General features: G+C 37.5%; 1 protein-coding gene across 6 annotated transcripts in view; it reads right to left on the reverse strand.

Moving 5' to 3' along the window:
• Positions 1-4,636: 4,636 nt before the first annotated feature.
• The window catches only part of LOC145978250 (DNA excision repair protein ERCC-6-like), a 64,594-nt gene continuing 44,988 nt past the window's right edge, over positions 4,637-24,242 (reverse strand). For all 6 annotated transcript variants that reach the window (XM_083110740.1, XM_083110741.1, XM_083110738.1 and 3 more), the window contains exons 19-20: positions 23,296-23,494; positions 4,637-7,627 (exon numbers count right to left, since the gene is read on the reverse strand). In XM_083110740.1, the coding sequence (XP_082966866.1) occupies positions 7,219-7,627; positions 23,296-23,494 (608 nt within the window). In that variant the 3' untranslated portion in view covers positions 4,637-7,218. The remainder of the gene's footprint in view (positions 7,628-23,295; positions 23,495-24,242) is intronic.

The following is a 24,242-nucleotide window of genomic DNA, read 5'->3' on the forward strand; positions in this document are numbered from 1 at the left end:
ACAAATGGATATTTTGTAATATTGCTTGTAACTTAAAAAATATATATAATAATTACAAAACTGTTTCGAAGGTGGGCCATGGGTCTCACAGCTTATGGTTAATTTACACTTCGAGGACTGTAGGTCATGATGAAATCATACCAGATTGGAAAAGGAGGCTTACAAAATGATGAGATGAAGAGAACATATTTATTCATGAACCTACATCTTATTAGAGAAAATCAATGGCGGCGATTAGGGAGCGAGGGGTGCAGTTGCCCTCCCCTCACACTTTTTGCCACTTTTGCCCTTGCACTATGCTAAATCTTATCCAGAAAGGGGAAAATATTGTTTTTGACCCTCCAGTTTTGACACCTTGCCCTCCCCCCCTCCCTTTTGGAACCCAATTGCCACCACTGGAGAAAATTGTTGGTGTAACATTTTTAATTGTTAGCATGCATTACATGCAGTAACGACAAATAGCCGATCTCCGTGGAGGACTGGTCTGCACAGTCCCTACGAAGACATGGGTTCCACAAGAACTTAAATAAAATGGCTGCTGACAGCCCAAGACAGCTCGTTTTCTGCATGGTGCACGTGAGAGGGACTGGGTATATTAATGTAGAGCCATTTGTACTAATATGATTTTTGTAATGTGGGCCACCTTGGGAACACGGCCTACCTTTGGCTCGCCTATACCTTAATAAAAGTAAAGCCCTTGTGAGGGGCACAGGAGAAGAATGCTCACCCTCAAACCTTTAATCCGCCCTTGCAGCAAGCTACTATATTGATATTTGTACTTAGCCTATTTTTTTCATCGTTGCTCTAGTAGCGCTGGGGTACATGTCAGGATCAGCTGCTCTCTCCCCCTGGCTATGGCCTTTCCACAGTAAGTGCACATGAATTAAATAAGTGTGGCGGCAGAGGTGGCAGGAATATATTCATCCCAAACCACATATATCTCCACGGACGCCACCATCTTGCAAGATCTTGTGCAGACGAAACAAGTCAACTTCTCCTTAACTTGCTCCGGCTGCAAGATGGCTGTAAGCTGTGTGAATGGCGGGATGCTTTCACTTTGTAAGATGTGGCGTCAACTTCCGCCCGCTGAACACTAATAAACGTGCAAGATCTTCAAGCCGACTTGAAGTTGTCTGGCCCGCCGAATGCGGCTATTAGTAGTAAATGGCGGTTATTCGTGGAACCGGCCTCCCTCTGCACTTCTGTCGGCTGCAGAAAAAAATGTCCTCTGCAATATCTACTCGACGGCAACGCTATTGGTTAACATATTTAAGAACGTTGTTATTTTATTCAAACAACTTTTTTAATTCTTTAAATTTTGTAGTTGCCTGTGGTAACACCGGTTACATGCATGCCATACCTCTGTTGTTATTATTAATAACGGACTTTTCTTTTTACATGATATCATACTTTTCTCCATGGCTAGTATATATGGTTCTCTGTTTTATACATACACATCTATCGAGAAGAATAGTTATTACAAAAACTATTTTATGTTTTTTTGTTTCATGTCTCACAACCTCTAGGGCTTCCTTATTTATGGGAATTTTAATTTTAAACTTGTTGTTACAAAAAAAAAGAAGACTAAAATACTAGGGGGAAATGTCTGCTTAATACAATGAAAACATACGTTAATATTAAGTTATTGACAGGACATAGCACCATAGTGTATAATAATAAATATCATGCGCTTACGCACTTATAAATTTTTTCTCAGATTCCTACTCCCGCCGTTGAATTACACATACTCGCAACCAGAAAAAAACAAAGTGTAGTGGAAAAAGCTATATTTTAGTATTATCGACCCATGACAACAAGGGACGACCCAAATGATGTCAAGTTTAGTGCTCTTTGTGTACAAACATACTATATCTAGCCCGTTCCAGTTACCCTGCTGTGGCACTTCAATATATTAATTCTTAGGTTCAGGAGAATGTAATTTTCGGAAACTTATGACTTACTACATAATTCTAAAGCTTTATTGAACCAATTTTTATTATCGATTTACACAAGAAATTCTTACCTTTATTGAAAATAACGTTTGAATAGCCATCTCATCACGCTCCAATGTAAAGCTTAGGGCAACCAAATGAGGAACGAAATTCTTTACGGACAAAACAGGGGTGGCGTCGCCACCGGTGAATTTTGGCAATGAACAGCCCCATTCTGATTGGTAGTTCTATGGTATTAACGGAGGATTTAAAGACTGTTTCTAATTCTGTCGGGAACTGATTGAGAGATCTCTCTCACATGATCGTTAAGTAAGCAAGCTAGAAGTCGATCGTGAAGTGAAGACGACCTAACTGCTGTGAGACTAGCTTTTCATTTTGTATGTACAGTGGGAGCCATGAGTATTACCGTGCAAATTGTCCATCACTTCATTTGACCCAATAAGAGCTTCAAGAATTAAAAGAAAACTCAGAACAACCTGTTAACAACTTCTGCACCAGCCTACATAAAAATCGATTCCTTAAAAACACGTAGGATATAAGAGAAAAATTCATGAAAATAGTCATGGACAAGTTACATGGTAATACTTATGGATCCCCCGGTACATGTATGCTCCCATGCACATAGTGGTGAGGAACTACTTAAAATAGGGACATTCCATACCTTGTCGCATCGGATACTCTGATACTCCAACAACGAGCAGCTGAAAGATGCTGTTTCTACATTTCAAAATGTAGCCCGTGATATGCTGTTGTGGATAAACAATCTGACATGGAGTTGCATAAATATGTGTTATGAACATGGAGGCACCCACATGGATGTTTTGGATCCATTGGAGTAGGCTCTCTACATCACCACATAATTCAAATTCAGTGTAAAGGGACTTTCCAGCCACCCTGTATAGAACTGAAGTATGTGTAGTTTTCAAGAAATAACATGTTAATTGCTGCTTCACAGTGCTGCCACCCTAAAAAAAAAAAAATACGTGTGTGGTCGACATTTCAACCATCCAACCACTAAGATAAAGTGGGATTCAAGTAGGGTGACCAGACGTCCTGATTTTTGCAGGACAGTCCTTTTGTTGAAGGCCATGTCCTGCCGTCTGCGATGCTACTCCAAAAAACCCAATATGTCCTCCTCTCAACAGCATCCTGCAAAACATCCACATGAATTGTTTGCCTCTGTGAAACTGTTACTGCCTAATTCTTAGTTTGCAATAGAAGAATTTTCACGTTCCCTTCGCTCACGACCTTGCACTTACTGTAAAAAAGGTAAAGTGCTCCCCTGTGCTTAGCATCACGCCATGAAGGCATATAGGTGCTGTGGGGGTAACGCCCCACACTTTCTTCGTCCGGTCATGAGTGGGGGTGATGTGATCAGCATCATGCCCCTGACTGCCTTTACCCCCCAGGGTTTCCCCCAAGTACCCATGTCATTCGATGCTGGGGGGGGGGGGGGCACCGGGGCCGCTTCCTTGCACTTACCGTAATGCTTATATTTATTGCATGCAGTCTGTTCATGATATGATATGAAAGGTACCGAGTGATGACAAAGTATATGCAGGGTCCTAATAGCATATTGGAAATAGCCTAATTCTGGGGATTTGCATGTTTCATGCATTGATCAGAAAAATATATTTTTATATTATTTCACAATGTATTAATGTTTTATAGTAACAAAGTAAGCCAAGACAAAGAAAACTACTAAGAACGACAGAGAGAGAGGAAGGTTAATCTGTAAAATTAAAAAGACAAGCAAAAGGAGGAACAAAAATGAGACGGTGTGATTGAATGCTAGAACGCCCGAGGTCCTGGGATCGAATCCCGGCCTGGGCATGGATGTTCTTTGCGAGTGTCCATTCGTGAATTTAATCATATTCATTGTTGCAATTAGCCAAAAGTGACTGAAGAGACACTTTACATAACAAAAATCAAATCAAGAAGAAAGCAGATAATAGGGAATTGTGTAATATTTCAGGAGACATGTAAGCAACATGACTTTTTCTTTGCCAAAAAAGGGTGGAGGGGTGCTCTTGTAGTTGTTGAAGCAATCTCCCCCTTACACATCCATGGATGTCCTGTTTCTAGTTTCAGAATATCTGGTCACCCTAGAATCAAGCCACTATGTGCCTCCATCAGGGATCGAGCCTGGGGTCTTGTGATTACCAGGCAAATGATTTACCTTAACCAACACTTTAAAAGGTATTCTATGAACAAGAATCTTAATTTGTTCCAAAAAATTTTTTATATTTGGTTTTTCGATCATGTACATATTACAATTTTACAGCATGATTTTTCACAAATTCTCACCAATTATTAATTATACAATAATTTCATACAAAAATATAAATTTCTAAAATTAATACAGGACACAAAGAAGACTAGAATAATGTGGAAAAGATAATAAAACACATACCAAAACAAAGATTTTAAAAAAAGCTAATAAATACATACTAATATTTAAGTATCTGTACTACCTGTGTTCTCATTCACATATCTTTAAGCATGCTTTGACATACACATCAGTGGTGTATTCTCCCATGTTATCTGATTTACTGCCAGTATTCTAACTCTTTTCATTTATATATATATATATATATATATATATATATATATAAAAATTGCCAAAAAAAATTAAAGTTGTTGGACTTGTGGTTGTGTTTTACTTCCATGCCCGCACTGGTGTTTCATTTCTAATTAATATATAATAAATAAAGGCATGCATATATATATATATCTTGTTTTTAATGGAAACATGGAATATGAAATAACACACTGTAGTGTTCATTTGTCATGTTTTAGGAAAGCATGAGGTGCATTTTCCTGCCATGTTTTGTCACAAAATTGATGCAAAATACGAAATAAACTTTTAAACACGAAATTTAGAGCTTATTTACAGACACGACATTTTCAGAAGTTTGAATTATGATTAATTCTGCTGTAAATATTTGAGAAGCAAAAATGAACTCCTTTCCACAGGAATGAACTTAATACGCTGATAACTACATAAAATAATGTACTATTGGAAGGGAAGTGTTTATTTTGTGTAATAAGTGTAGTTTTTAATACTCCACTGATGCACATAAACAAAATATACTTAATGTACATACTCTTCATATGTTTATGCTTGCTTCATATTTACTCTATGAAAATACATGCACTATCTCTCAACACACCAACTTAAATTTTACCACATAATACAATTCACCAAGGTTGTTATGCATTTAAAATTTAGCACAGCAATATTGGAATAGAGTAGTGTGTTTTGAAATCTAAGAATAATTCTTAAGGTGGATAAATATTCTAGTTTCCAAAGAAAATGATTAAGTGCCTACATTTAAAAAAAGGTGGGGGAATGGTGATAGCAGTGAAGATGAATGCATTCAACTTTCTTGAATAAGCATAGTTTCACATTAAGAAAATAGAAAACTGGTACCGAGTGTTGTTAAATTGAAAATATGATCTAAATATTGCAAATTCGTAGCCTACAATTTTAAAGAGCTATGCAGTGAGCAATGATCAAGATTTGTTTTCTTTATTTTGTGACTTGTGCAGTGTGATTTCCATGTAGGGATATCTGTGGACATGTTAGTAAGAACTCAGTACCCCTTGTTGTTCTAGAAGGGTACAGTTTCAGCTGCTCTATAGTCTTTTTCTGTAAGCATCAACATGGATTTAAAGTGCACAGGTGCTAGATGTTTGCATGGGCAATTGCTTCAATAAAGATCCAATACAGAAGATTAGATAACGTTTGAGACAAAATGAAGGAACAGGGAACAATTACATAATCCTCACTAACTGGTTCTAAAGCATTTACTCCACCTCGTGTTGGACACTCCTCATCCTGTACAGGACATCTAACACGATCATCGGAGGTTTAAAGATATGTTTATAAATAATTGGAAACAGCTTGTTTATAAATCATTAACGAACTGAACTCCTCAACTCTGGGCCACTTTCATACACATTAAAGAAACAAAACACTCATGTCAGAGCTTAGTAGCTCCTCATAACTATGTTCAGAAAAAGTATATCAAACTTCTCACTTGAATTTTCCAGGAAATTTTATTCTTCACTTATTGTTTTTAGGGCATGGAAATATATATATATACAGTAGAACCCTGATTTGACATTTTTCAGTTGCCTGTAAATAAAAAATCAAATTGCAGGAAAGCATAAGGGAGGAATGAAACTCGAGTGTTGGTAAGAGTAAGAAATGCCTACATGATCAACTTTTCTTGGGAATTAAAAAGAATTCAACAACAGGAAAGAAATACAGTATTATGAATTCCTGAGAAAAAATACACACACATTAACAAAACTCTCATATAGGTAGGGTAGTGGATGACTACTTTTAGCTTTGTCCTATTGGGTTCAATTAAGATTATTGGCTGGGATCTCCATTTACTCTGTTATTGGCAGAGAATTATTTGCTGGTTTTAAAAGTCTCAGGTAACTTATTGTTGGACATCAAAGGATGATCATCTTTATATACTGCAATCTAAGTGTTCTAATGGGTCTGGAAACATTACTTTTTTGGCTCGACAGGACCTTATATGTAGATTTATGTGGCGTCATACCTTTTGAAACATGTGTATCACCCACATGCTCACTGAAAATGTTCAAACTCATCCCGAGTTGCTTTCTAACCAATAATATATATACAAATAATATTGAAATTGAAATCTGATTCTGCAGTGGCAAATAATTAACAGCATGATAAAATACAAAACATTGCAAGCTCATATGTAAATGCACCACAGAGCCACGGACTTACTTTATACTGCCTGAGAGAAGTTTGGAAATTTTTATTGCAGTAAGAACTCCAGATAATTCTACCAAACCCAAGCTGTGGCAGTACTACTCCTCCTCAGCCATGCTTGCACCCCACATCCTGGCTCTACTGAACTGCGATTTCTATAGTTTTTGGCTGTAGGATCGCTGGCTTGGGCATAGGTACTATGATCCAAACCAATCTGAAACAGTTTAATAAATGTATGTGTAAGGTATACTGCAGCTTGCAAAATTCCTGCCTTAATCTCTGTGGCAAGATATGTAACCAGTATCAGTCGAACACACCTTATTTCCTGCATGCAAGAATGTATACAGTCTCCTTTCGCCTAAAAACAAAAAAAAAAAAAAAAAAAACTGCAGCATGAAGAACCAGCCACATGCCTCACAGCCTCAGAAGTGGAGATTCCGCACTTCATTCACAACCAAACAAATACTGTTTCAATTAAAGCTTTCACAACCCACCTTTTAAATCCCATCACCTGAATTCTGCCTTCAACTTCCAGATGCCTTTCCCGTCAGGTGTCCTGCGGAACTCGCATATCTGCTCTAGCATTGCCTTGAACAGGGGAGTGTTGCTGGCAGGAAGGCGCTCCTTGAACCTGTCTAGGATCTCATCCGTGGTGGCCTGTCCGTCGATTATCCCACAGAAGGACACGAAGTTCCGGATGTCTGCCAGCAGCTCCATGTTTTCATCGGGGGCAGAAGATGCACCGAGGCCATCCTCTTTGTTCGATGGCAACAGGAAGTTCCGGGCGTAGATCCGCGAGAGGAGTTCTTCGCCCGACATCGGCTGATCCTCTGAAGACTTCACATGGGAAGGTCCAGCTTTGGCACCGTCTTTCTGAGGAAGACTTGCTTTCTTCTTCTTGCCCCCAAGCAATGCACTGAAAGAACATTCGTCATAAATTTTATTACAGCACATTGTAGAGGTATGATTTCTACATGTAAATTTCAGAAAAGTTCTACACTCCAAATTTTAATTGCTTTTCTGAAAATTCTTCATATTTTGAAATTTGTTACAGAAAATTATTCTTAACATAAATGTCAAAACCTGCATTAAAATATTCTCAGTGCTTCACACAATTGTAAAAATATTTTTCACTCGTGATCGAAATCGAATCCATGCTTTGAGTTGCTCTCTAATAACTATAAGCATATCCAAAATCCAATTTTTTGCACCTTCAGAATTTCTGATTTGAAATAAGGTAAGCAGAACATTAACAAAAGCTCAATACTTATGTTGTCTGCCTTTCTAGCTTTCCAATTGCCCTCACAATACTGAAGCTTCTACTGGGGAAAGACAAGATTGGTATTCATCTATACAGGAGTCAACTGGTTAATCATGATCTTTATTCACCCAGAATAGCATGTGTACAGGCATCAGCATTGTAAGAATCAAAATTGCTACAAACACACGTCAGCATGAAAGTATCACTACCACCAATGCCAATACAAAATTTTCGGATACTGAGAATCACACTTCTGACATAAAATGGCAAATATTTAATTGCAGAATGACCTCAAGTAACTCATTCACTGTATTATTATTATTAAAATATATGAGATTGTTATTATTATTTTTTTTATATATTTGCACTTCTCAAATTAAGAATTAACGAAAACCTTTAATGTTCACAGTCCTGCACCGTGACCATGCATGATTTGGACTCTTGCTATGGGATGCGTGCAGGTTCGAGTCTCCTGAGGGAAGCATAACAACTTATCTCCTGAGATTTCAGCATGTGTATGGGTGGGGGTTTGTCCTGCTGACCACATGTCACACCGTAACTGATTGGATGATCTCTTGAACTATTACGTTTAGCAGACATAACTTGTCTTATACCCATAACTATACTATGAATGGAATAGTTTTAAATAGAGTTAAACTTATAAAAGATTTGGGACTTTTATTAGACTCAAGGCTTACCTATAGAGAACACTTACAAACATTAGTATCGGATGCATTTAGAATTTTGGGTTTTATATTCAGAACTACCAGAGAAATGAATAATATTCAAGCTATTACTTCAGTATACAATTCAATTAAGAACAGGGTGGCTACAAACAAGCAGAAATGAAATTCCCTGACTTTTCCAGGACAAAATTTACATTTTTCCCTGACAATTACAAACTAAACTAAATCGATGTTTTTGCAAATGAAAATAATAAACTCATACAGATCCACGTATGGTTTTGTTAAGTACCAATATTATCTTCTATGAAATTGACTTAATTTCTCTATTCTCTATGATTTGAATTCAAACTGCAAAATAGTGAATTTGGAAAATTATTACAATTCACAAGCTAGGGAAGGATTACGGAATTTTGTCATACGCAGTAAGTTTAAAATAAAATACTTGATTATTTTTAAAGTTACGAATAAATAAAATTAGAGTGATTGATTTCAGAAATACAATTTGTAATTTATCAGTCTCCTTATACATTCTCGGTACTAATGTTGATATTTCCACTGAGGTTTGGAACCCTCTGCTTGCAAAAATCATGAGTGCGGACTCATTTTTTAATGCATAAAGCTCTCTTCTCTGTAAAGCAAACAACTTAACTCTTGCATGAAGCTCTCTTCTCTGTAAAGCAAACAACTTAACTCTTGCATGTAAGTGAAACAATTGAATCGAACAAAATAAAGTGTCATATTTCCTTACATTATCAATCGGATTTCTGCTTCAGTACAGTATATCCAAGTGAAGTACTGTGAAACTGACAACATGCAGTTATACCATTAATGCTGACGAAAAGGGTATGTAGGTATTAGAAATTTAACGCAAGCAATATATAGAATTTCATTATATAGGTACCCGACTTAGCTAACCACACATTAAAACAGGAACACTCTAATAATAAAAGCTTCTGAAAGTTCATATACGAGGGGCATCCTGAAAAAAGGTCCAATGGTTCCTATACGCAGCACTAGTGGTCGGAGAGCGACACACACACACACACATGCAGGCAGGAAGAAGTAGCATGTAGCTGTAATCTGGTACAGTTGCAATGCAGCCGTTTTAGGACAGTTCTAGGTTAAAGATTGCAGCTGTCATACAGTCTCCCACCGAGCCTAGCCTACAATGCACACTCAGAATTTGGCACAGAGCCACCAGCAATTGTGTGAGGTGTGCAGACAGGACGTTGCATATGGTCAGACGATGGTGTGGACAATTCACGGAAGGCCAATCGAATGTGCACAACCCCATACAGCTGAGTACACACGGGCCCTTCGCATCTCTTCAGGTGAGAGTTCTTGGACCACTCCCTGTACAGCCCTGGCCTTGAATGTACCGACTTTCATCTCTTTGTTTAACTAAAGAGGTTTGTGGCAGGGTAAGGATTTGACAGTTACACTGCGGTAGAGATAGTTCCAGTCTTTGCTGTCGGACACAAATACCATGGGCATACAAAATGTAGTGGCATGCTACTACAAATGCCAGAATAACGGTGGTCATTATGCCGAAAATTAGGTTAAGACACACTGTTACTAATGCATTAAATTACAACTGATATTCATGTTTTATTTATGCCTAATCGGTAGGGACCTTGATATTTTCTTATTATTTTTCAAATTGGTGTATTTTCTTATTTTTTATTTTTTACTATACGGTGTTATTTTTCTCAAAATTCACATTTTCATTTTAGCGCATTTTCTGGCAAATATCTGAAATTATTCCCTCATGGTATTTTTAAACTACTGTTTCAAATTGTAAGTCACATGGCTTACCCCTCTTTGTGAGAGTTTCATATCTTGAAAGTTCTTTTGGGAAAGTTATTTTCCATACACCTTTTTTTAATTTTAAGGTAAGGATTTTAGATAATGGAATTTCCCCCGTATATACTCAAGGGTGCATAATGACCATAAGTGGCGATGCACCCCAAAAATTAAAATCAATCAATCTCACGTGACAGATACCGATATATTATGGCACCAAAAATTGGCATTATCTTTTTTTGACTTGTCAGTATTACGTTTCCCAAAATTTGCGTTTTTGTTTTAGAACATTTATCTGCCAAATATACCGAAACTTAATAATCCATTGTGCTTTTAAACGATTATTTAACATTGTAGATCACATGGTCTATGTATTTTCGTGACATTTTCATATGTTGGAACAGAGTTTTGAGGAAGTAAAAGTAAAATGCTCCCCTGCACTTTTCCATGAAGGTGTATAGGGATGTGGAGTTAGGACCCCACACTTTCTTGATCATGGCTAAAGGTGGGGGTGATGTGATCAGCACCATGCTCCTGGCTACCTTTATCCCTCAAAGTTTCCTCAAGGTACCAGCTTCATATGATGCTGGGTGGGTGCCGAAGCAGTTTGAATAGGTGGAAAACATCCCGGTTCTCCCCCGCAGGGGATCGACATCGACATTCAAAACATATCTCGTGCGACAAATACGAAGATGTGGCTCCCGTGTGACGGTAGATACGCACTCCATCTCCTGTTAGAACCCTACCACTTTTCTCTGTGATGCAAATGGTTTTGATAGAAGTTGAAAAAATCGTGGGAAATACATGATTTAATGTGGCTGTCGGAATTATTCCATGTAAGTATAACTCAATAGTTTACTCTTGAGTAAAATGTTGGAAAACTTGCATGTTCTATGTACACAAACACGGCCTAGAAAAGACAAGAATGTTGGATTTCATGGATTTTTTGTTGTTTTAGGTTATTTCTTTAAAAAAAATTGCCAAAAACGCCAACAATTCACGTTTTATGCCAAATTCGCATTATTTCGATATTTAGAAAGGGCGAAAAATGTGTCCAGACATCACTGCACATTCCTAAACATAACTTCGCAGCAATTACCATTTTCCACAGTTTTGGAGTTTGCGAAAAATCAATCGGAAATTACTTTCTGGCCACCGCTCGTATAAATCAGTAGATGGAAAGTGAAAATTTAGCAGGGCTGGCAGAAAAGTCATTTCTTGAAGAAAGTGAATTGCTTTTATGATTGAATGATTCGAGTAAATATGATATTAAAATATTTACGTATTTATTATTAGTATTTTATTTCATAATATTGGACATTAACCTTACTCAGTGAGAGATTAATGACCATCTCTCACGAGTTTAAACAGACAGGACAGAGAATGGTGTTAATTTCATTGCAATACTAGTGTTGCAGTAAATTTGAGGTTGGGAGCATGCACTTGCCAATTTTTATAACGTTCACCAATGCAGATTTATGTTTCACTTTTTCGCGATAGTATTCAATATATATCCAGTTATGTTGGATACTTCTTGATATCTAAGAATAGTGCAATGTGATTGTAAACGTATGTTAACTTGTGTGAAACCAGTAATACGTCAGGGTGATGAAAGAAAACCTTTGTAAGCACTGCTACATTAAATTAGGTGAAGTGAGCCAGAAGAGTAATAAAATTCCAGCAGCATATTTGCAGTCTAAAGCTCTTCTTGTTTATGCATACGGTTTTTGTTGGATGTGCAGTTTGAAGATATCGAACAAAAATCATACGAGTCCCATGCATGCAATTTCTGTCACATGTTGTAGTGAGATACTTTGTCGGGTGGCGATATTCGACAAAAATCGTATGTATCAATGGAACCTATTTGTTTCCATGTTCCTTCAGTTTGCCCAACAAAATGCTTACTACGGCATCCGACAACTATCGGACGGCGCCACCCGCTCCCATCCCCTCCATCTGTTGACAGTTCTGTCTCCTTACTACTCCCATACGGACAAGACAAAAATGATAATTCAATGCATTTTCCACGTAATATTTAGAGGCTTAACATTTACTCCCCCGATGATATTATATGGTATCATCACAGTAAGGTTGTTCTGGCCCGATGAAACCATATGGTATCACGGTGCAGATCACAAAATGAAAGGGCTTTTTGGACCCTCAAACTCTTCTGTTTGGGTTGAAACTCTGACACAGGTCTGGAGCAAGCCTGGGTAAATTCATATTGATGACCAACCTCACCCCCTCTACGCAACATATCCATGACACATTTCTGAATAGTCTCACATTTTCGCTCATTATTCAACTTGTATGGCACCCAGGAACATGAAACAAGTTTCAATCTCTTTGGAATCGTCCATTCTTTGAAGAGAATACTAAGGTTTGCACCTTCTCCCGAAAATAGCGAGAGAAGAGGGGGCAAACTCCAGATTTTTTTTCCATTGAAATTCGGTGGTCATGCCCCCAAACCCCCCTTCCTCGGTTCGGTGATCTTACTGGTACACGGTTGCATCTTACGATGTTTTAGCTGCAAAACAAAACTTATCCGAAGTAGAATGCTCCCATAGTGCCCGATTTATAACAATTTCCCTCCAAAAATGCTAATTACCTATTTTTCGTAAAAAAAAATAATCACATTTTGGCTTATTATTCAACTTGTATGACACCCAAGAACATGAAACATGTTTCATTCTCTTCAGAAATGTCCATTCTTTAAAAAGAATACTAAAGTTCGTGCCTTCTTCCCAAATAGCGGGAGAAGAGGGGGCAAACTCCAGATATTTATGTTTTTTTCATTGAAATTCAGGGGTCGTGCCCCCAGACCCCCTTCATCGTTCGGCGTTCTCAATTGTACACGGTGGCATGCTACGATGTTTTAGCTGAAAAACAAAATTTATCCGAAGTAGATTGCTCCCATAGTGCCCGAGTTATAACAATTTTCCTCCAAAAATGCAAATTACCTATTTTTCGTTAAAAAAAATCACATTTTGGCTTATTATTCAACTTGTATGACACCCAAGAACATGAAACATGTTTCATTCTCTTGAGAAATGTCCATTCTTTGAAAAGAATACTAAAGTTTGTGCCTTCTCCCCAAAATAACGGGAGAAGAGGGGGCAAACTTCACATTTTTGTTTTTTCCATTGAAATTCATGGCCATGCCCCCCAAGCCCCTTTCCTCGATCCGGTGTTCTAAATTGTACACGGTTGCATGCTACGATGTTCTAGCTGCAAAACAAAAGTTATCCGAAGTAGATTGCTTCCATAGTGCCCGAGTTATAACAATTTTCGTCAAAAGAGTGTTCGAAGTCAATGAAGACGATATTCCCTGACATTTCCCTGACTTTTTCTGACACCTCAAATTCCCTGACTTTTCCCGGTTTTCCAGGTCTGTCGCCACCCTGAAGAAGTAAGTTACAGTATGTGAGTGTCATCTGGGATTCTTATTTTCAATGTTATACTGATTTAGTTGAGAACGTTCAGAATAAGTTCATAATATATCTAAATTATAAAAAATTTAAAAGATCTTCATATGCAGAGAGAATGACCTATGACACTATTTTATCTGAATTTGGGTTCTCTTCATTAAAATCAAGAAGAGAACTAGCCAAACATATTTTACTTTACAAATTTATAAATAACTCAATTGATGCTCAAGATTGTCTTCAGTTGATAGGATTCACAATTAAACCTAGAACACTTCGCTCTTATTTGCCATTTTCTTTGGTTAATTCTAAAAATATTGTACATCAAAATTCAGTAATGGTTAAAATATGTAAAGCTCATAATGTACTAATACAAAATAATGTGAACATTGATTTTGTTATGTCTTATAAAAATTATGTATTTGTGCCATTAGTGCCCAGCGTCCCTTTAAATAGACGTTAGAATGAAACTGAAAATTTTTGCACAGATTGTTATGTTGGTTGTTCTTTTCTTTGATTGCATTGTCAGAACAATGGTTTCTTTAGTCCATTGCTCGCATTTATTATTTCATTCCAGTTTTTGTGTTTTACATGCAGCTGAAGTCTAGAATTCTGCAATATGGCAGCTATGGAGCGATTTGGGTAAGTAACACTGGTCTACGTCCATTTTGCTGACTGGAGTCTGATGGTTGTTCTTTAGTAATTCGAGGGTGGTAAATCCAAAACCGAAATCCGTTTCTTTCTATCACGTCAGGTTTCGGAGGAAAATAGAAAATTATCTAATATTAGGGATGTATATTTAGAGCAATGAAACAACGTAGTCCGTAAAGAGGTCACAAGATGGTAGCACATGGAACATTATAGTGATTATTATTTAAATCAGTTATTCGAACATTGTTAACCTCAAAACAAAGGACAAATATTACTAACTTAGTAAGGAAAGCGTATAGTGCATATTTCGGGATTAAATTGGGTGACCAAGATAAATCCTGGGCACCTCATAAAGTATGCAGGACCTGTGTAGAAAAGAAGGAAAGAAATATGTTAGCGTCTGGAACAACCTTCATGTATCTGGACAGAGATAGGCATGTATTAAGATATTTTCAAAGGGACGAAGAATATGTGTATTGTACAGATGTGAAGGGACTAATTGAAGCTATGGGATGTACGTACAGGGAGGTTATTTCAGTCGTTCACCGTCAGACCGTCGGCCGTCGAGCGCCTCCTTCATGCAACAGTTCCCGGCAAATTGACTTACAGGAAGTCCGTAACAGAAACCGCTTGCTTTGTAATGTTTCCACTTTTCACAATTACAGTTACAATTACAATTGAAATAAGCACGTACCTTGTCGCAAGGATGCTGGAAAAGGTGTATTCCCAAATACAAATATTCCTGGCACCTTATTTCTGACATCTAATCTTGGATTAGACATCGCTATTTTATCCTCAGTTTGACAGAAATGGAAGAGAGCATCCCGGCAAATAAAGCAAACCGAAAGCGTAAAATGATATTTAAAAGTAATAATAATGATGATCACTAACCTCCTGTGTTATAAGAGATGTTTCAACAGCAATACAACACGTTTCTTAGGTTCAAGAGATCCTGTCTCTCGTAATTGCCTGACCACTTTTCTGCAAGAATTCGTTTTCACGTAATTATCGTACATAAAAACTCTTTGTTCAAGACTATATTTGTTTAGCGGCATAACTAATGAATGAATAACAATTAACACACAATAAAGCACTAGCACTGAATAAATGAATAAAACAGTATAAAAAACACGCGTACTGATAAACGCAAACAGAAGTGTGCATGAGGGTACGGTACACTCACTACGTCTGGTAGCCGACAGTGTTGCTAACCATTTTTCGGCAATGTCCCTACAACTGACCAAATGTCCCTACGCCAAGTAAAGCGACTAAAAAAAAACCACCTCATGAGCATGCAAAACAGAAGATAAAATATACACATTTACTTACCAAATCTTTCTGCTCGGTGCTTCCACAATTAATGAAGGAGCGAATTTACAATACAGGACCCCTCCCTGATTTTTGTAATATTTCGCATACTCACTAATTGAGGCCTCCTAATCACGAATTTGAAGTTAAAATTTGGGGGTCACGTGTAGAAATTGCAAAATAAGTGAAATTGAGTGGTCCGCGATCGGCACGATTGCTCATTGTTTACTGGAAGATTTTGTGTTTCCAATACTTAAAAACTAAATATACATTCCTGATATTACTACGACCCCAAATTTTAACTATGTTTGCCTATCCTATCCTAACCTAACCTTACCTGAATGGTTCGTGGGGCTATTCGTCAAACGTTTGTGGGGCTACCTGTGCATGGTTTTTCGACCCCAAATTTTTAACTATGTTTGCCTTGCCTAACCTAACTTAACCTAAACTTACCGAGAATGGTCAGTGGGGCTATACGTGAATAGTTTTGGGTTAATTGTGATTACGAACCGATAAAAAAAATCTTATTTTCGTAGCACTTTAACGGCAAACGTTCATCATCGAAGATGCCATTTTCGTATTCTGAACTTTTACGATCGATGCACTATTACCAAACTTACCTGTAATCAAATCAGTCCACACTCCACATGTTCTTCTACATCGTGATTGTCGCTGTCACATGTAAGCACCTTCTTTCGGCAATATACCGAAATCCATAAGTTTATTAATTAGCCCACGGCCATCCTCCTGCACACTCCACCTAACAATCTGTACAACATTAACAACATTTTTACTGTTCTCTTCCGCCATTCTTACACGATCCATGCTCTCCAAGTATGAAATCAACAGTGTGGCAACGCTGTAGACATCGTAACTAATTGCGAACGTCGTCAATTGTTCATATCAACAAATATGGCTACCATACTTGTATACTGAGAATCATTGCGAGAATGAAAAAGCTTATTTTACAACTTATACACGTTAATGACCCAATTTTTTTTACCTCACCCCAACATGTTAACTTGAGATAAATCATCACGACTAATTATTTCGTGAGTATAAGACGTAGCATAGAAATTACAGAATGGTCCGGTATTGTAAATTCTTGCCTTAATGAATAATAAGAGTGTGCGGGACAGAATTTTTTGGGTCGGGACGAAAAAATTTGCTTTTCACTTAAAGTGATTGTTTTGGCATTTCTAGAATAAAAACTTACAATTTCCGATAAGTTACAGAAACTTACAATGCAGAAAACGTCGAAAATTAACGACTTCTTAAAGTGACCATTCGGCAGCTATTTCCCGACTGTTTGGGATCCCGAAAAGTCGGGAAGTCATTTCCCGAAGTCGGTATCGGGACGGGAATTTTTTTTCCCGATCCCGGTCCTGACTTTTCGGGATCCCGCACACCCCTAATGAATAACGTTGAGTCGTTTACTGTTGATTATGTTATTTGAAGTCATACATGCTGCTGCTGCCAAGAGAGTGATGTTGGTTGGTGATGCTGTATTTCCTTCAGTCTTAAACAATTCTGGTCCCATTTTATTTATCTTTTTATTTGTTTTTGTATCACTTAACATTGAAAATATTCTTTCCGTTTCCGCGTTAGAATGTGGCAATGTTAGCACTATTTTCGCGAGAGTGAAAATGTTTTCAAAAAATAACTTGCCTTGAAAGTTCTTGGTAACCGATAACATGTTTCAAAATTCTGATGGAGATTTGTTGGTTAGTTCTTTTTTCTCCTCCTCGCTAAAGTATCCAGATAAACTAATCCAGTCATTCCAAACCGAGCACGAAGAAAGTGCAACTGACTGGCGAGTAAGCTTTGCACAATAAAATGTTGTTTTCCAAGATTGAAAAAAGTCCCTACGTTTTCCCTTATTTGGTAAAATCTGTCCCTACGCGGGCGAAATATAGTGAAAGTCCCTATGCGTAGGGACATGTCCCTACGGTTGGCATCACTGGCGACAGGTGTCGCGTTTGTTCAGTATGAAGCGCCTTCTCGCGGCTGACAACTCCCCCGACCCCCGATAAGCTGCCGGCGCTGTCGCGACAACTGAGGATAAAGTAGCGATGTCTAATCTAGGATTAGATGTCAGAAATAAGGTGCCAGAAATATTTGTATTTGGGAGGACACCTTTTCCAGCATCCTTGCGACAAGGTACGTGCTTATTTCAATTGTAATTGTAACTGTAATTGTGAAAAGTGGAAACATTACAAAGCAAGCGGTTTCTGTTACGGACTTCCTATAAGTCAATTTGCCGGGAACTGTTGCATGAAGGAGGCGCTCGACGGCCGACGGTCTGACGGTGAACGACTGAAATAACCTCCCTGTATAATGCAGAAGAATGGAGGCTTTTTATTGATAGCAAGAGGAGTTTGAAGTGTGTGTTGATACATAATGGCAATAAGTTAGCATCCATTCCTGTTGGCCACTCCGTACATTTGAAGGAAAGCTACGAAACAATGAAAGAACTGCTTCGAAAGAAAAAAGTATGCAAATGACAGTTGGCTTGTGTGTGAAGATCTCAAGGTCATTTCAATGTTACTTGGTCAACAAGCAGGTTTCACGAAATATCCATGCTTTTTGTATTTATGGGACAGTCGAGCAAGGAACGAACATCGGGTACGAAGACTGTGGCCTGCCAGGAAAAGCTTTGAAGTCGGGGCGAAAAACATCCAGAACAAGCCGCTTGTTGATCCTAAGGAAGTGTTACTTGCTCCACTGCACATTAAGTTGGAATTAATGAAGCAGTATGTAAAAGCTCTGGATAAGAATGGGGCTTGCTTTAAATACATTTGCTCAAAATGTCCTGCATTGACGCATGAGAAAGTAAAAGCAGGTATTTTGATGGTCCTCAGATAAGGATGCTAATGGAAGATGAAGAATTCTTACAAACAATTAACCACACAAAGAAAGATGTATGCTGTGCATTTTCTGATGTCAATACAAACTTTCTTGGAAACTTCAGGGCGCACAACTACGAGGTTCTAGTTGAAAATTTGTTGGTGACGTTTCAAAAGTTAGGTATGCATGTTGTGCTATTCTGTGGTGTATGTTAAGTTTAGCATAAGTACAGGCATCAGGTGCTGACTGTATGTGCTCGTGAAACAAATTGATCAATTTGCCGGAATTACCTAAACTTTTTGTTCATTAAGAACTCCCTATTGAGAAAATAGAAACGTATGTTTGTTAAACAACGTGACGTGATACTCTGATTGAACATCTGACTACGTCGCATTCTCTTTGCAAGTGCTGTTGGAATGTAGCCGGATATAATTTTCTGAAAATTTTGAAATGTGACTTGTCAAACAATGCAACTTAATACCTGTTATCAGCTCCGCCACCTTATGTATAGTCCTATAATTTCATTATGTGCAGATATCTATATGGAAAATTGTTGGAGTTTAGCCCAGTATTATAATATTGTGAAAATTTTCAAATGTGATTTGTGAAAAATTGTGACGTGATACACTTTTTCTGACTACATATTTGGAATCAGCGACCTCAAATTATATAGAATCAGTTATAATATGTAAGTCAGCAGAAAAAGAAATTTCATTATGTGCAGATATCTATATGAAAAATTGTTGGAGTTTAGCCCAGTATTATAATATTGTGAAAATTTTCAAATGTGATTTGTGAAAAATTGTGACGTGATACACATTTTCTGACTACATATTTGGAATCAGCGACCTCAAATTATATAGAATCAGTTAAAATATCTAAGTCAGCAGAAATCTTTTTTTCATATGTAGACCAGTGAATTTATGAATATTTAATGGTTTTAATTATTTTTAAAAAATATTTTTTATGTCTAATGACAGTAAAATGGATCATCTGTTAACTAAAATCATGAAAGTGAAAAAGTTTTTAACAGTGTCAATACAACAACAACAACAATTTAGGTGTCCCTTTAAAGGGACGCTGGGCATTGACACAGTAAAAAACCTTTATTTTATCTTTTTGCAGATTAATGAAATAGAGGACAAAACATAGCCATAAATTCAATTCTGATTTAAATTATGACAGAAAGAGAACAATAAATTAAAGAGGCTTTCTTAACAAAACGTTTAGTAGTAGCTATATGTTTTGCGCATGCGCGTATCTACATAATAGATGTACCTAATTCTGTCAATATTTTTCTTTACTTTGTAGCTCAGTAGCAGAAATCCTGCAAATTCTGGAGGAAGAAGAACAGAGTGATGACGGTTTAGATATTTTCATGGAGCCCCTAGAAGAGTCTGGTGGAGTGACAGATAAAGATTCCGATGATTCGGATGACGAGTGCAAACACTTATTGCCAAATGTGAAGTTCGACCGATTCGTAAGGAATACTGTGACAGTATGCTACCTGAGGAATGTGATACTAATAGTGTAAGAAATGATAAAAAAAAAGTAAAGTGCTCCCCTGTGCTTAGCAGCACGCCATGAAGGCGTATAGGGGGTGTAGGGGTAACGCCCCACACTTTCTTGATCCGGTCATGAGTGGAGGTGATGTGATCAGCATCACGCCCCTGACCGCCTTTACCCCCCCCCCCCCCCAGGGTTTCCCCCAGGTACCCATGTTATTCGACGCTGGGTGGGCGCCGGGGCGGCTTCCAACGTTAGAAAAGTTCCCGGATTTGAACCGGCCGGGGATCGAACCCGGGACTTTGAGCATGGTAGTCAGACGCGTTACCGACTGAGCAAAAAAAGGAAAACTTTTCATCACCCTAAATGGACGAATTCAAAAGGGACCAATACCGGAAATAAGTGTCAAGAGTTGTCAACACCAAATTTTTCTGAAAGTCATATAAAATCTTCTATTGAATACTTCCAGTTCCTTTTTGACAGTGAAATGATGGACCTGATTATTTCACAAAATAATTTGTATTCCTCACAAAGAAATGAACAGCTGTCTGTAACAAACGATGAAATTGTTTGTTTGTACTGGTCCCTGGAAGATGTCCCAAAACTTCTGTCAAAATCTATGAGGAGAAACAGATTTGACGATATAATCAAGAATTTTCATTTGGCTGATAATTTCACGCTAGATTCAAATGATCGTCTCTAAAAGCTATGCCCGTTCCTTACCATGTTACAGGAACGGTTCCTGAGAAACAATACCCTGGATAATAATATTTCTATTGACAAAAGTATGATGCCATATTATGATCGTTATTATGCTAAGCAGTTTATACGAGGAAAGCCAATAAAATCCGGATACAAGAATTGGGCTTTGTGTTTGTCAGATGGTTACATGTATGCAATTGATGTTTACATGAGGAAATCTGAAGATGCATCTCTGGAATTTGGATTGGTAGGTGATGTTTTCTTAGGGTTGGTGGACCAAGCTTCAGTACCAGGTTATAATGGACATATATTATACTTCGATAATTATTTCACTTTGTACCACCTACTGGCACATCTTCAAGAGGAAAGATACCAAGCCATGGGAACAATACGTGACAATCGGACTGCAGGTTGTCCATTGACAAAGCCTCCTGATTTCAAGGAAAAGACCAGAGGAAGCTATGAATTCATGTCCAGTGGATGGGTGGTTATTGTCTGATGGTTGGACAATAATGTTGCTAATATAGCTGATAACTTTGGAAAGCTAGAGGAAGGCACAGTGTCAATGTGGTCACGTACTGAAAATAAGGGCATTCAAATATCTCGCCCCAACCCTTTCAAACTCTACAATAATTGCATGCGAGGTGTTGATCAAATGGATCAGTAAGTTGAAGCTTACAGAAGAAGACTCCGTCAAAGGAAGTGGTGGTGGCTAATTTTCATGTATTTTTTTTATGTAGCTGTGGTTAACGGCTGGTATCTAAAGAAGAAAGTAACTGGATCAAATGAAAGTTTGTTCCAGTTCCGCCGAGAGCTGGCCATTACTTTACTGAAACAGTATGGTTGTCCCTCTGGACAAGGCAGGAGATCTGCAACACCTCAACAAAGTGTTCGCTTTGATGGACTGAACGACTGGATCGTCAAAGGTGCAACTCAAAGAAGATGTCAACTGTGTGGGAAGAAATCTTATTATAAATGTGAAAATGTGATATTGGACTCCATGCTGAATGCTTCAAGAAGTATCATCACAAGTTATAAAAAAAACCCAAAGAAATCACAATAATCTGTGAAATGAAGTAAAACTTGATGTCATTATATAAGAATGATGAGAGTGTCATTAGCCTATATCTATTGTGAGTAGCAAAGAGCAATGAGAAATACTGAATATGTTTTGTTTTTGAAAAAATGTTATTGGAAAAATGCCGAGAGTACTCTTAAAATAATTTCTTATATATAATTTATGTATGTGAATGCAGTACAAAAAGTTTTAACTTTTTTCTACATTGTGAACCTGCTTTCAAGTGTAACAAAAATACGTATGTTGATATGATATTCTGTTCAAATATATTTTATGAAAAGTTTTTATACATGTATAGAGTAGAAACAGCAGTCTATGTTTTATGTAAAACAATTATTGTGATATTCCAAGTCTAGGAAAGAATCAATAAATTGATGGAAAAAGAAATACAGACTTTCTTGAAAAACATGTCAGTTATCTAAGGTGAGTGCCCAGCGTCCCTTTAAAGGGACGCCTTATATATAGACAATGATTGGCAACTGGGGATCAAATATCAGTTGTTGGGTCGATTTATATACAAACAAACACAAATTACTAAATTATATTAAAATCTGAACAAAAAATCAACTTTGGGCACTAATGGGTTAAACAATTTATTTGTAATTAGTTTTGGTCTAAAAATTTGTAATTTTATATTTTATTAATGCTAAATATAATTTTTGTATGTATCATATAACTGAAAATAGGCATTGATATCATTTAATTATTTGTGTATATGTAATTAGTTTATGTGTTTGTATATGTTCATGTTTATGTATATGAATAAAGTGGAGCAATAGAACTGTTGTGGGGAGTATGTATAAATAAATAAATAAATCTCCCATCTCGGCAGGAGGGGGTGGAGCAATAGAACTGTTGTGGGGAGTATGTATAAATAAATAAATAAATCTCCCATCACGGCAGGAGGGGGTGAGTTCCTGCCCCTCATGGGCTGTTGCACTACAGGTTATGTTTATTATTGTTCGTTCACACACTGAAAAAATTATCACAATAGCTTCCAGTTTTGAAATTAAAAATATACACCTTACAAGATTTTGAAAATTAAATTTAGTACTGGGTAAACACTATAGACTGACAAATTATTTCTCAAAGAAACAAGTTCCGGTACAGTGGCTAAGAAACTAAATTCCAAGCCACAACAGCACCCCTGTTCCCACCAGGACTAGGCCTAGCGAGCAGTTTTTTCCATTGGATGATGTGTGGACAATGCATAAAGTCCCTGCAGAAATTGTTTTATTACCAATAGAAAGTGTGCGTGAAATATTGGCTCTATGTTTAATAAATAGCTTATGATTAAGGTAATTCGGAAACACTCACCTTAATGGATTTGCCTTCATGAAGCCACTCTGGCCCGTCCACGTGGGAACTCCGCTCTGCGCTTGGAAGCAATTCCTCCGAGACTCCTTGAGGGCCTTCACCGCCTGCTCTGCCACGCGTGTTGCCTCGCACTCCACTATCATGTAATCAGGTTCCCCTTCGTCCATTATAGCATCGTGCTGTAGGGCAGTCTGCAACCCTGGGGAGAAATCATGTGCGTTGCATTTAAAGTCCTTAATCGTTGAGCAGAAGAATCAACCAATTGCATCTATGTACAGGTCAAATACATATTGGTGGTCTTTATTAGGTAGTGATGTCATGTTCGGATAATTATCAATAAGAAGGTGTGTTATATCGTGAAAGGAGATGCAAGAAATGATGCTTAAATAAAAAAGGGGATACATGTCAGTGGAAAGATGTGGTGCGAAGGAAAGGATCTCATTCCATTACTGTAAGCATGCCATTGCGATTGTCCGGTAACGGTAATGTGGCTGAATTTGACCAGACTGTGACCAGAATTTGAATTTCTCCCCAATTATGAATTCAAAAAGCCATACATAGAAAACCAGTGCACGAATACATCCTGGGGAACTAACTAGATAATTCAGCATGGAATGAATATACAAATGTACACAGGCACATGTGCAGTATATGGCTCAACATAAAGTCAGCAAAACAAACATCTGAAAACCATCTGCAAAAATGTATTTCTGTAATTTAGTTATTCTATGGTTTTATTAAATTGATTGTGAAGTATGATGATAATAAATTATGGTACAATAAATAAAAATACTTATATTTTATCTGCAAATATATAATGTTCTCAGTAGGGCTGAGCAAATACCAATGCTGATGTATCACTATCGAAAAATTAACGGTTGGATTTTACAACAGAACATCCCACTCCCCCAATTTTATGTTCCTGGATTTTACATTGTCCACAATTT

The sequence above is a fragment of the Lepisma saccharinum genome, chromosome 24 (assembly GCF_977018435.1).
Source record: "Lepisma saccharinum chromosome 24, izLepSacc3.1, whole genome shotgun sequence".
NCBI lineage: Eukaryota > Metazoa > Arthropoda > Insecta > Zygentoma > Lepismatidae > Lepisma > Lepisma saccharinum.